The following is a 14,273-nucleotide window of genomic DNA, read 5'->3' as shown; positions in this document are numbered from 1 at the left end:
CAGTGACGAGAGTAGTAGTAATAATAATATCTAGCTGTAATAAATACGCAATAGTAATTCGTAAATAAGTAGCCGTCGGTTTTAGCAGAAGCAGCATTATTCAGCGATCCATCGCGGCCGTCATGAACGTTGATTCGCTTGACGATTAGTTAACAGTTACACATTCGGTAAGAGCGACACGTTTCGATATACATTTAAGCTAAACCATTCGTTCCCTCCCGCTAACCATCGACTCGGTCTTTTTACACGCCTCGGACGACCGAGCGTTACCTTCGAATAATAGAAATGTTCCGTCGTCTTTCGGCCTATTTACACGATGACTGCGCGGCCCTCGGGGACCTTTTAATACTTACGCGGTACAAGTTAAATTAATTATGTACAAAAGATATCGCTATGAGCAACGTCAGTTCGCACGAGATCCGTCTGATCACCCTGATCGACCATCGGGGGATACATTTAGATACCGTTGTAACATTTACTAACAGTTTGTACAGCCGTCGGGGAGGCTTCGAGCTTACCCTCAGTCGACACCTAGAAGTGGTTGAAAGCACCATGCTCGCTCGGTAGGCGAGCAGATCACCCGTTAATACGTAAAAACATTGTTTTCCTTTTTCCCTCTTCGAACGAGAGGCACTCTAGCAAACTCTCTCGATCTAGAGTCTTTATACTTAAGGAAGAATCACTTTCTTCCCTATGTCTTGCATCTATTATCAACACAGGATAATCGTTTCACATTCATACAGACTGTCCAATCGGCAATCGTATAAGAAGCGATCTTCCTTACTGTTCGTCACAAGAATAGGTCACTTCGTGGAAACGCGTCCGTGTCACGTTACATCAGAACTTGTCGAGCATTAAAGATGGTCTCAGATGGGTGTTGGTAGAACAGTGAAGTCTTGAAGGGCGGTTTTCACCGTCTCGTATATCGGTCGGTTCGTCTCGTCCGCGCAATAGCCATCGGCGGTGCACAGGGTCTGCAGCTTTGTCAGGTAACTGTCCAAGTTCTCGTGGCCCATCTTTTCCTGCGGTCCACCCGGGGCGTTCGGTATTCGCACGTGCTCCAACAGCGTGATCATGTTCTCCCGCAGCGACTGATAGTACTCGGTCAGATCGTTGTTTCGCTGAGAAATGGCTGTTGTTTCCTGCAGAGAAACAAACCTTTCTTTACGAACATGAAGATATATTAAATGTGCACTTAAAATTCTATAGGAAAGGAATTCAAAAGTCTACGTCTGTTATCAACAACTGGCAGCAATGGTACTCTACGTTTACTACAGAGTCTAGGCTACTTGGATACATATTTTGCTTCTGACCTGGGCTGAGACTTGTAAAAAGATTGTTATACTTATATTCCCTGAGATCTGAATTTGAGGAAGTTTATCTTTGAAACTAGGCGTGTTCGAAAAGCTCTCTGCCCAGAGTCAATCAAGCTCTACATGTCCAATAACTGGTAATTACTGTGTCTCCTCTATCATCGCACGGTAATAATCAATTACCGACTGAGTAACAAGCCTACTGACCTTTTCACCTTGCTTCAACTGATTCTCCATGGCGGTGATATCGGAGCGCAAGCGCAGCACCTGCGACTCGACTCGAGCGTTCTCCCTCTGAAGCTCCGTTATCTCGGCCTCCAGTGTGTAGAGATCCTCGCCCTGACCACTGGCGGTACCGCCACCACTCGTGTTACCCTGACCCGTACCCACCGCGCCCCCGTGAGCCGGACCACTGGTGTCCACCCCTGAATATAGGACATACACGGTCCACTTTAACAACCTATCCTATGTCTCATGGGGTACATTTGTTTTACCAATTTCTAACAGCCTCCTCCCTCGACTCGAGTTCTCGAGACGTTCGATAGTATATTCGATTCTTCGAAAACAGAATGTCAATCAAGTCAGCAACCTCGAGAACCCGTTTGCCTGGCGAGGAGAACCGTCAGAAGCCAAGGCGGCTAGCTCACAACCTAATCTCGACTGTAAGCTCGATCAAGAACTCTGTCCACTCGTTACGGAAGCGGTTTCATATTACAGAGACAAATGTACTAATACGTTTCTTGATAGGTGTGCGGGGTTCATATATGCGTAATAAAATGTGAGAATGTGGCGAGCATGTAAGTAGCGCCTGGGGGGGGGGGGAAGCTTTTCGGGGACAGCGATTTGGGTTGGATCATCGAAGCAAATGTTCACAGCAAAGACTATAGTTAGCCGTTTCGTCTCGCAACGCTAGTCGGTTGCCAGGCAGTTCTAAGTGTCCCAAGTCGCTGCACGGGATTTGTTTGAGATGTGGGATCGGTTCCGTCTGCAAGTGGTTCGTGCTGAAGTGATGGGAACGATCTGGTTAAGAACCGTTCTTTCGGCGAAACGAGTGACTCGGTTCATCGACATACGCACGAACCTACTAGGAGAGTGCCGCGGGAGCAGAATGATCGGGAGCGATGTTAGGGTGTCTTGGGGTAGCGTGAGGTGCCATCATACCAGATAGAAGAAAAAGATGAGAGACACCGAGTGCTGGCCTTTTCTTGTGGCATGATACGTGGCGTTTTCGACAGATATACAACAGTGTAACAGCTTGAACTGTTTAGCAGAGCAGCGCGGCATTGGTGTAGCCAACACTCGGAACGTCATCTCGTAAAAGTAAAATTACTGATGTGTGGATTTTTGTATGTAACACCGAAAACACATAGAAAACAAATGGCGAGTACGTCAGTCCCTTACCTTCAAAAGTAAATGTTCTCCTCAAAGCTCAATGACAGGAAAGGAGCTGATCGTGATCCCAGAATAAATCAGAATACATTATTTTTCATTATTATGATATAACGGTTGCTTTTGTTTGTCTTGGCTTTACATGTTTCTCTTGCACATAATCATTGCGGGAGGTAGGATCTCGCGAAGGGCCAAATTCGTATTTGGAGAAGGGAGATGGGGGCTAAAAGTGACATAGCGTAGGCCGGGGGTGTCTAAGTTCAGGTTTCTCACTTCTTTTTTTTCTTTTTTTTTTTTCTCTTGCTGACCAAAGAAGGCTCTGTGTTTTATGTGAACACCTGAATACGAATATATCAGAGAAGAAAGGAGAGAACTGAAGGTAAGAGTCAAGTAGAAACAGTAAAAGAAAGTAACTGAATAGAGAGGTAGAGAGAAGTGGGAGAGGAAGAAGGACGAGGTAGCTCTTGTTGGTATGACAGCACATCATTGCGTGAAGAGTAGAGTATGGCATAGCACAGGATCAAGTACAAGGTCATATATGCACAAGTTTACAAATAAGGGTTTATAATTTTGTCACGGTATGCTGTCGACTCGCCCAGCCAATTTCCAATTTCCAATTACTCTTCAATCTCTTCTCTTTTTGCTCAATCAAACTCGATCCAATGGACTTCAATGAAACGTCACGACTGGACGAGTGCGACATGAAAGCGTAGAAAAAGAATTTTAAAAGGCAAACTTAGACGATCATGCCTACTCTACAATCCCTCTTCTACCCCATTTCGGTAGTCAGTCGCATATCGCGACGTGGTCCGTGGCTCAACGTGAATAGAGTCTCCATTTCATTCAGCCATCGAGAATTCATTCTATCAAATCTCAATCGACTCGTTTCACGCGGAGCCGCAGGTACCTTCTCATTCTTCAATCAACAGTGCCGTGTATCGGTATTCGAGGACATGAATCACATCAGGGACAGCTTGATCCTCACCGGCGATTCCTTTGCTGTACATGCTCGACATGTCCTCATATTTGGGCTTCTTCACTGCGTGCCCAGCTATGGGGCAACCAGACAGGGACCTGTGGGTCGAGAATGACCCGTTTATGTGGCCGATCCCGTCGCAGCCTGGCGTGGGACAGTTGACACCCTCGAACTTCATCGCTGTGGCCGCTGCGACCGCTGCTTTGTGCTGCTCCAGGGTGCTACTTGATTCTAACACTCGCGGTTTGTTCCTGTTAGCCATGGGGCAGCCGGACGCGCTGCAACAGGAGTTATCAAAAACGCTATTGGAGTTATATTATTTCACCGTTCCTGGTGAAGTTCTTCATGCTTTGGTACGCAAGTGCGTGGATATGAGAAGCTTAGAAGAGAGATTGATGAGTTAGTTAGCGGATATGATAGAGCTCGAAGTTAGAATATTCTAAAGCTGAGAGTTACTTTTACTATTTTCAATGTTGAGGCTTTCTAGTGGATCAGGGGAGGCAGGAAGACTTAATACGATAATTGTCATGATGGACACCAATCACCACCAATTGTTTTCAACTTATAATGTTCTCTTATAAGTGGAGTTATCCAAGTCAGAACTCTTTAAAATACACATGGATAATTTAGTGAAATGAATAAACTGAAAAGCTGCGAATTTTCTATGCATATACTATATTACTTGACTTCTGATAAAGCTACAATGCATACGAAACATTAAGAAATATCTTCAACAAGAACAAGAGTTATACCCAAAAGTCTCAATATTGAAAAAGCCTCAAATTTTCAAAACTAGCTTTAACACGTCCATTGTCCCATGCATGGCACATGATGCACAGTCTATGACAATACTCGCTATACTAAAGGACTGGACAGTAAACGTGTCAATTTTTACAGCTCCATTTCCACGATAAACCGATAGGAATTTTTACCTGCGATGCGACAGGAATTTGCCAGTGGCGTGGCCAGAGCCGTCGCATCCGGGGATCGGACATCTGTAGTCCAAAAGCCAACATCACCATTACCCAAAACCATGACATCCCATCCACACAGAGTGAGCATGAAACGAGCGGAAACCACTAGTTATTAGTCAGCGTCTTTGCGCCAGGAAACGAGGATAGGGTTCGAAAGGGAAGCTTCTTGTCTCGGCCTTCAGACGGATCTTAGTGTGGGCGATGTGGTCAGGAAGACAGCACAGTCGCAAGTAATGCAAACGAGGTGAAAGCGTGAATTAGGATCGCGATTAGGGGCAACACACGAAATTGCACAGTTCACAAGAAATTGGTGTTCCCATAGAGTCTACTACAGCACCCGACAGACTCGAATATGCAAGTTTTAGATAACACATCAATGGAATGTTTCACATGTCTGCAATCTTAGTGTAAAACACGAACCAGATTGAAGCTATCAAGAAATTTGGGATTGTAATTAATGACAACGCAAAATTCTAGGGTTCCCCAGAAATTGGGACTTTAACTAATCCCATAGAGTCTCTAGTTGCATCTGAAAAAACCAAACACGCGAACTTCAGAAACCCAGATTTCAATTAAACAGTAGATAATATAGACTTTAGCGACTTCAATCGAAAGGTAGATGTTAATAAAGCAGAGGAAGGCTAAGGCAATAAAGACAGAAGGATGTTATGGTAGACTGTGTGCTTGAGGAAGACAGTGTACCATGACTAACCTCAATGGCTCAGAGTCTTGTCCATCCCGCGGCTTACTCTTCGGTTTGTTAGCCCGTGGACAGCCCGATAGACTTCTGTGAGAGGAGTAGTTCCCAGTCACGTGACCAGACCCATCGCATCCAGGTGTAGGACACTTCAGCTCTTGCGAGTGCGCTTGGATTTGGGAGCGGTCAGCTCGCGGGCAACCGGACAGGCTGCAAAGGAAACAGAGGTTCCTGTTGTACAAACCTGTTCCAACTATACCATGACGATTCTGCGATACTTTTAGTTTAATATCAGCAATACAAATGATTAGAGCTTGCTCGAGGAATTAGTAGCGCATGAATCCCCATGGTCAGAGTTACGAACGCACACCTCAGAAACATCCAACGATGGCTTCAGCAACACATCGCATGCAATTTACGCGACGTTGCCAAGAAGTCTCGGGTACTTACGTCCATTTACCAGGTAGAAGATCTCGACGAGCCTTTAACGAATTCTGAATAAAGTTTCAACTAGTTTATAAAGTTTGGTTCATGTTTGCAAGTTTAGCTCACCGAGATCGTCTACTCAGGCTGCTTACACATTAAAATCACTGTCAAAAGGCAGCCTTCCGCACGGATTGCTCTTAGACGACTTGCCTTGCGTCCAGTTCGAACGAAGACATTAAACAGGGAGGTTTAAGACTCGTGAAGAACAGTGCGTTCATTCTCTCTCGAACGATCGAATTGAGTCTTAGGTCCCAAACAGAGGTTTATTCCCCAGGCTAGGTAAAATAATAGTCGCACAGTCGAAACGGGCAATCGACGAAGTGTAATCGTATAATAATATGATAGCATGCAAATGGCAACGCCGTGTTCCAGTTGGATCACTCATGAGGTGTCGCTCGCACGAACGATCGCGTTTTCAGGTTCATGTCAAGTACAAGGTTAGTCTTACTCTAGGAACACTGAAGGGGAGAGCAGGGAGCACACTCACACCTGACCCCAGTGAAACTCGTCAATTGCCAATTGTCACATTCTTTTTCTCGTTCCATTGCGTCTTTTCCAGCGATCTCTAAGTTAACAAGTGAGCACGCGTTGCCGAATTGCGGCACTCCGTGATCTTCGTTACATTTTTTTTTTTACGTTCTCTACGTACTTCTGCTCTGACATGGTCATTGACAACAGTTCGCTACGAAGCTGCCCACTCGAGGCTGGCGAAGCGGTTCTTGAACTGGCGGGTTCGGTGATCGGACATAAATGCGCATGATAACGAACATCTACGTTAAAGACTGGTGGAAACGTCTTTACCACGGTATTCTTAGTCGCTCTTAATGATTTTGCCATCCCTTTTCGTAGGGGTCGGGTCGAAACAGGGAGCAAATGGTAAGTCATTCAACACGAAACTCATCTACACACTTTGGTACATGGTACATCGTACGGTAACGCAATAAGGCTGACTGGCTAAGTATGTAAAAAGGTACACAAATAGAGAGAGAGAGGGGGTGGGGGGTTGGGGGAGAGAAAAGATAGACAGACCGTGAATGAAAAAATAACAAAATAAGATGCGTTACATCGGTATGCTTAATAATGTAAATAGCTATTGTACCAATGAGTAATCCACACGTATATGATAATATAGAAATACAACAATATCGAATAAGGTAGTACAAGACTGGTTCAGCCGGGAAATGGTTGGGGTGACTGGGTATACTAAATAAATGATTAGTGTCACAAAACACTTAAGAAGCCACTACGCCACGGACCACCAATATGCATCGATGCAATATCCCATCCATGTATCTCGCACTTTTGTGACGTTACTGTAATGTATGCATGTTAACGTGTATAATGTACGATTCCCCTTTTAAGGAATGTGTGTTCGTAAAATTTTAGGGATCGTACTACTTGAGGAATCTGTTTTTGGGCGAGAATAATGGGAGAACTGAAGGAGTCTCGTCTGTGTGGGTATAATGTAAACGTAACAGAATTATGAACCAATATCCCTACTATTAAATGAGATACAGAGTCTTCGTTCTTTAAAATTAATCCCATTTCACGGGAAATAGTAGCAGAGAAATTGGCGAGACTGTCAATTGCTTTCTTCTTAAGCGTGACGTGTAAGTAGAAACGTATGGTATGTAGTCAGACACGCGAAATTATGAATAAATACAGTACATTTCTTACTATAAATCTGTTACTTATTATTTCCTTCTGTTTACAATGAGAAGTAAACTTCTGTTACCCTATTCTCCCCTTTCCATTGTGACTTTGCTTTAACTTTGACCCGTATGTAATAACTTAGCAAGCTGGACTAGAACAAGTACCGAAAAGTTGTTTGATATAACCTACATGCCCGCGGATAAAAAAGTTAACTCGATAGCGTGATGTGAGAAGTTCCATATCTCGATTAATTCCAGAGATATTAGTCTGCAAAATTCTACGCCCCCCTGTCTGTGTGTACGTGTGTGTTCAGCGTGCGTGCGTGCGTGCTGCATCGCTATATCAATATATATAAATATACACAATCGGATGTCGTCGTCAATGTTTGAATGTCAGTGTGAATGTGAATGCTGCCTTGCCTTCTGTGGGTAGCGTAGTTTCCCGAGACATGACCCATGCCATCACAGGACGACGTGGGGCACTGTATCAGCTCCTTGCCGTCGCGACCACGAGGGGCGGGCCGAGGCGCGAAATTCAACGAGTGCCGCCTCATACTGTATCGAACAACATCACAACGATAAAACACTCTTAACGCGATTGCTCGTCTCTCGTATGCCTGTTTCTAAGTGTCTCTTAATTGGTCAACTACTAACATATTCACCAAACGTACGGTTGGTGATGATGAACGCGATTACTGTTATGTATTATTTTCTTTGACGTGGATTTAATGTATTGTGGGTGGAAGGTCTTCTTAGGAAAATATTATTATTTGACGAAGAAGAGTTTAGGGGCTCACGTTGTACAGTTTACGTTAATTAGTATATTATGGTGCAAAATCGAACCTCATTCGAATAATCTAAGTAGTAATGGTCAACCACTTCAGAAACCCTCAAGCAGTCAATGACTATTTCAAAATTTGTCTACTTTACGCCTACTGAGAAACATAAGACTCATAAAAAAACCTGTCAATCTCTAAAGAAATATTGACTCTCGAACGACACCACTCGATTAACGTTACCACTCGTCTCAAAGCCTGTCGGTAGTCTCGAGCACCCCGTCACATTCCTTCCACTCACAATACATCAGCAATCGGACATCCAGCGTACGAACGTGGCCGCAACGCAATCGCCGCATCGTTACAGCACGGTATAGCGACGGAAAAGTTTTATTGCGCTCCGCAACTTTTCCTTCTCGCGGCGAGAGGGAGGGTGCGCCGTGTATGATGGTGGGCGTGATAGCGACATATGAGCCGAAAAAAAAAAAAATCTGAAAAGTTCGAGTTGGGTAGAGAAAGAGCAAGATGATGGCGCAGGAGGAGGAAGAGGCGAAAGGAATATACGCGAGAGCGGTTTGCTTCGGCTTTTTTCTCGTCTCCTCGTAGATGAACCAACTACCGCCGGCTATGAGAAGCCTCGAAAACCTCGATGGCCCTTGAGTGGCCACGATATTGCTGGGCAACCGAGCCGACGGATGCGGACTTGAGTGCAATTCACCGCCCCCCGGATGCCCAGCCTCCGTATTTCCCGTGCCTCCGTCTAACCAGTTCCCTCTACTTTCGTATGGACGATAAGTCGCGATGTCGAATCCCTGGCCCTTCAACCTCTAACCATGTACCGCCACCGATAAACAGGGACGAATTCCCGAACGTTCACCGTAGTCGATACGATATACTATTATTCTTGAGAATGCATGGCTTCTCTACTTAATTGTCTCGAATGGTTCCCATCGTTTGAGCGAAATGAGTCTTTGAGGGGAGCCCAGGTAATATGATCGAAACACAAACGAGGGTTGCGTCGCAAGTGCCATTGATAAGGTCGAAATTTCTGTGGTAACATGAGGATTCACTGGGAGGGTCTAATTTCGATTCACTTTGACGAACACTCCTAAAATTTGGCAACAGCATCTTCGCTCGATCATTATGATATTTTCTATTAGCGATACTGTTCGTGCAAATATATTAGATTCCAGACTGGGCGGGGATTAGGAAAGAAACGAAACGAAATTTTGCCCGAGGTGCATTTCAAGGGTCTAACCTCGATGGGACGACGCAGGGTCTCGTCCCATAATCCAGTGCGGTGGCAACTGATTATACCCCACCTTCCCCTTCGACCTTATCCACCCTCGGCAGCTCACCGCCTCCCACACCCTCGCTCCGCCGCCTCCTCTCTCCTTATGCGCCGAACCGCGCCTTCTCCACCCTACCGCCTGAGCTTTACGTCAATTAGAATAAGGTTGGCACTTTCGGTACGAAGAGTAATTACTTTAATTAACAAAATGGAGGTAGGTATGCGCGACCTGCGCCTCCCTCTACGCCGACGTTAGCCGCCGTCACTGTTTTGCCCCCGTGCGTCTTTTCACCCGCGAATATATATCGCGAGAGAGATTCGCGCGACCCCTTCCGCAAGGCAAGTACCAAACGTGCGATGCTCGCATGCACGGTAATATCCGTGGACGTTCGTCTGACTCGTTGGACGTTGCGTTTCCCCTTTGGCTGATTAACTTGGTCCAAATATTTTGCATTTCTCTGTTCTCTGGTTGTCGCGTTTTCAAGTATCGGTCGTACTCACAAGTAATAATAGAGAAAAACGGGAGAAGACATTTGAGAAATGAGGTACCTGATATTACTTGTGAGAACTTGTACTACTTTTTTGTCCAATCATGTTGCGCGAAAAGGACTAAAAATTAGGTCCAGGAAATCGAGGCGTTTAAGTATTAATTCAGAAGAATTTTCCTTTTCCTTTGAACGGTTTCAGACGTATTTTGCGTGAACGGGGAACGTCGTTGTTTCTTTAGTAAACGCGTTGCTGCTTTAGAGAATTAGATATTCGTTGGTTTCTTACCTATCGTCTTTACCCGTAGGCTTATCGAGAGGCCCCATCGTATGCTGAGGAGGTGGCATACTATAGCAGGGTGTCGGCGTGTAACCCGCTGGGATTTGGTAACCGGAGGTCACAGGCCCTCCTGGATAGGTTCCACCGCAATTATAGCCAGCAGTGGGGTAGGGGGTGTAAGTGTTCCCAGGGTACTCCGGTTGTACGCCAGTCATGCCGTAGCCTGGATGTGGACTCATTGGTCCATACCCTACAAACAGAAATTATTCACAATATTAATTCTATATCACGCACAACTCCCCAGCAAAACAGAAATAACATTTACTTAAAAACCTTCTTCACAAAAATCTACCACACTTTAAACCTAAATTCCTATATCCCATTTTCTCTCAATTTTCACCAACTCCATTACACATGCCTAAACCCACCTTCGCAACCACAGACAACTCTGCATCTCATATTTTATTATTTGTCACAAACAGCACACAAAGCAGAATCACTTTACCGCATTAAAAGCTCGAGCAGCGAAAACGACGCGACTATGCATTTCATCTGCTGGACTGCACCCCTTTATGAAGAACCATCCTCGGGCGAGGAGATTCGCGGACGAGGCAGCGTAACGAAGTAAATAAAGAAGCGCAGGAAAAGCATGGAACAGTAGACGAACAAAGGCGTAGCGAGAAAGGTTCAGTGCGACGCGACGCTTGATTAACCCGTTGTGAGATCTATGCATTCATTTATCGGCCGGGAAAGAATTCATTTCATCTGCAGCGCAAATAGCTTATGGACCAAGGGCGACGTCGCTCGCGAACACGACAACGCCGAACGAACGAACATGCCGGCGTGCTGTGTGCCTCGAATGTTTCAATTTCAATAACTACTCCCCAGCGTCGGAGTCCGCACAATATTGGCCGCGCCGGACTTTTGCTACGGCTACGTGTACGCGAAATATTGATAATTAACAATGGTCGTGTACCGCCACAGAGGGGGCGGCTCTGGTAGAAAGGGGTGCCTGGTGTACATCTACGGAACGGCAGCGCGAGAAGGAGATGGACAGGTAGGGCGTGAGAGGTGCCGACGAGGACGGACAGAATGGGTTCTAGGTTTGGAACGCCAAGGCACAGAGAGACCGAGGAAAATGAGAGTCGGGCCATAGGTGCCTATTATGGCAGTCATGTACTGTTCTGGCGAATTTTTATTCGACGGTTGTAACGGCGTATCGTTCCCCTGTACCACCCCCTCTCGGACCCCCGCGCCACCCCAGCCCCTCCAGCTCTTTGTTCTTTTTCCTATCCCTCATCTGTGGATCTCCACCGCTGCACCTCCCCTGACCGTTCACTGTTACACGCTACCGATGTAGCAGCACGCTCACGGCGTCGCGTGTATCTCGTTCATACACAGACGCTGGAGAGTTAGCATGTCAAGGACACATTGGCGTACCCCCGCGTTCCACCCACCTCACGGATAATTTAGGACAGCGCTACTGTTTAGGGTGCAACAGTTTTTGAAATTGTTCGAGAAGTTGGGGTTTTTTGGGATTGCAGTAGGCTGTGGAAATCCTGAGTTAACATTTTGGGTAACTAGCAGGATAATGTCAGAGTATTTTAAGATAAGGCACTGTGTACGTGAGAGATCCACATCTCGAGAGTTAACTCTATACTAAGAGCATAGCGCAACATCGATTGAAACTTGAACTATTTTATATTAAAAATAGACAATCATCAAAATCAGATATCAAAAGAATAGATCAGGTTTGATCCTGTGAAGTTAGTCAAAGTTCCACTGGACAACCTCTTGACCGACTGATATAATTTCTAGAACTGTTTCAATGCGTTTGGATGCTGAATGAGTCAACCAGTGATCTCTAACGATGAGATGGTCGTAAGTCGCGGATCATAAAGTATTTCTGAGAGATGGATGAAGAGTCGCCCGCTAAGTTAAGCGATAAATAGCGATAGCTCACCAGTGGGATCACGGTAGGCGTCCATGTAGTGGGAACCCCCGCTGTCAGGGGTGCTCTCTCGACTGTACGCCGTGACGTGCACACCGGGTGGCGGAAATCCTGGTACAGGCCTGATTCCTGGCCCCCCGCTGAAATTGACCGGCTCGTTCGCTGTTGAGAAGTCAACGGGTTCGGTTTGCTCCTCGATTGGTCTGGGCGCTGGGAATCCTGGTCCAACTGGAACCGCTACAGCTTCTCCATGGCCAGTTGGATACTGGGGACTGGGAGCTCCGCTGCAATCAGATGAAAATGATATACGATTTAATATTACTTCGTTTCACTAGAGAGGAACTTTCATTTTAAGTTTGTTAAATGAAAACAGTGAAATGACAATCTGAATAAAACACGTTTGTTGTGGCTCATGACATGGCTTTTAATGTAAGAGAATGAACTTTTAATTACCTGTGCAGCCTATTCACACTGAGGTCGAGGGTTTGACCCTGTGGACTCGGGACCTGAGGACTCGCCGTCAAGTGGGGACTGGCTGCCGCTTGGGGACTGCCGCCCACAGTCTGACCACCACCGTACTGAGGACTTAGACTATTAGAGCCGTATGGAGGTGCCTGTAACAAATTCCACCAAATATTTCCAATTAAAAAATCCGTCATTCTTTAATCATAGACATTCTAAAAATTCTCAGTACTCGCCTGTGGACTAGTAGAAGTCACGCTAGAGGTCGACAAGTCCATCACGGATCCTCCAGGAGAGGTCGGAGGACCCCCAGGTTTCTGCATCTGCTGCACTTGCGCGACAGTGACACATTTCACTGGAACAAAACATCCACAAAATCAGATCCAACCACGTACCAATAAACCAACCTATTCTCTCACTTTCAAACTGACCATCCTCTGTCTTCATCATTCCAACAGCAGTAGCAGCAGCCATCGCCATCTGATGCTGTTGAGCAGCTGCCGCAGCCTCTTGATGATAAACTCTTTCCTGCTCCTCCGGAGTCATTCCAGTCTGGCCCAGATAGTACATATTCGTCCTCGAATGCAGCTGCTGTTGCTGCTGCTGTTGTTGTTGCTGCTGCTGTTGCTGTTGCTGCTGCTGGGATTGAATCGGTGCACAGCCTTGAGTATCGTACCTCTCGTAAGCTGACGTGGTACCAGGATCGTACGGTCTGTGATTGGCAGCGCTGGCTACCGCGTTTTCGTAGCCCCTTGCGTTCGCGATCTCATTGGAGTAGGACACTACTGGTCGCGCTATATTATTCGCGCCAGGGTGCATGTAGGCCCTCGCGTGCTCAGCTGATCTGTGATGATAAAGCTCCTCGCTGGTGGTGGCCGCAGCAGCAGCAGCCGCCGCCGCTGCCATCATGGCCGACGGCTCGTAAGGAGATCTCTGGGACATCTGATGACTCATCCTGGTGTCCTCGACCATGGGCATGGGGTAGGCGACCGTGGGCTGCATCGGCAGGACGTGGTGCGTCGGATGCTGGCTTGGATGATGTATCGTCGCGCCGATGGATCCCCTGGAGCCCATCGCGTCCATCGAGGACATGGAGGAGGAGTTCGAGTCCTGATTCATATAGGAGTCGTAACTGGGTCGTACAGTTGGTGGTGGTGGTGGCGGAGGTGAGTTCACTCGACAGGAAGCGGCGTCCTCCGTCTTCGGCACCAACAGATCGGCGTTCTGCCCTCTGACTGGCAAAGTGCTGCAGCAACTGCCGCTCGGCGTCATGTTCTCAGTTTTAGGGACCACTTTAGTGGCACGGGACGAGGGACTGTCCTCCGGGGTTTTCGGAGGTTTCACGTTGATCCCCGTGCCCTTCGTTGTCGTGTAGTAATCGTAGGTCAGGCTGTTTAAAACTGGCTTTGTGTCCTGCGTCGTGGATCCGTATTGCGCGTAGCTTTTGCTATCCATCGACGAAGGCAACAGGTTCGTGCTGATGTACTCTGGCGGTATTCCCGACACTGTCGCGAAAATAGGGTTACGTTTTATTTATGTTG

General features: G+C 46.6%; 1 protein-coding gene across 1 annotated transcript in view; it reads right to left on the bottom strand.

Annotated features, from left to right (window-relative positions):
• Positions 1-840: 840 nt before the first annotated feature.
• LOC143180792 (uncharacterized) overlaps positions 841-14,273 on the bottom strand; it is a 280,953-nt gene continuing 267,520 nt past the window's right edge. The window contains exons 10-20 of the mRNA XM_076380754.1: positions 13,164-14,237; positions 12,969-13,087; positions 12,724-12,884; positions 12,283-12,554; positions 10,329-10,569; positions 7,908-8,042; positions 5,365-5,559; positions 4,611-4,673; positions 3,688-3,956; positions 1,521-1,738; positions 841-1,142 (exon numbers count right to left, since the gene is read on the bottom strand). Of these exons, the coding sequence (XP_076236869.1) occupies positions 867-1,142; positions 1,521-1,738; positions 3,688-3,956; positions 4,611-4,673; positions 5,365-5,559; positions 7,908-8,042; positions 10,329-10,569; positions 12,283-12,554; positions 12,724-12,884; positions 12,969-13,087; positions 13,164-14,237 (3,023 nt within the window). The 3' untranslated portion in view covers positions 841-866. The remainder of the gene's footprint in view (positions 1,143-1,520; positions 1,739-3,687; positions 3,957-4,610; positions 4,674-5,364; positions 5,560-7,907; positions 8,043-10,328; positions 10,570-12,282; positions 12,555-12,723; positions 12,885-12,968; positions 13,088-13,163; positions 14,238-14,273) is intronic.

This window comes from Calliopsis andreniformis, chromosome 6 (genome assembly GCF_051401765.1).
Source record: "Calliopsis andreniformis isolate RMS-2024a chromosome 6, iyCalAndr_principal, whole genome shotgun sequence".
NCBI classification, from domain to species: domain Eukaryota; kingdom Metazoa; phylum Arthropoda; class Insecta; order Hymenoptera; family Andrenidae; genus Calliopsis; species Calliopsis andreniformis.
This window is presented reverse-complemented; position numbering and strand designations above follow the sequence as displayed.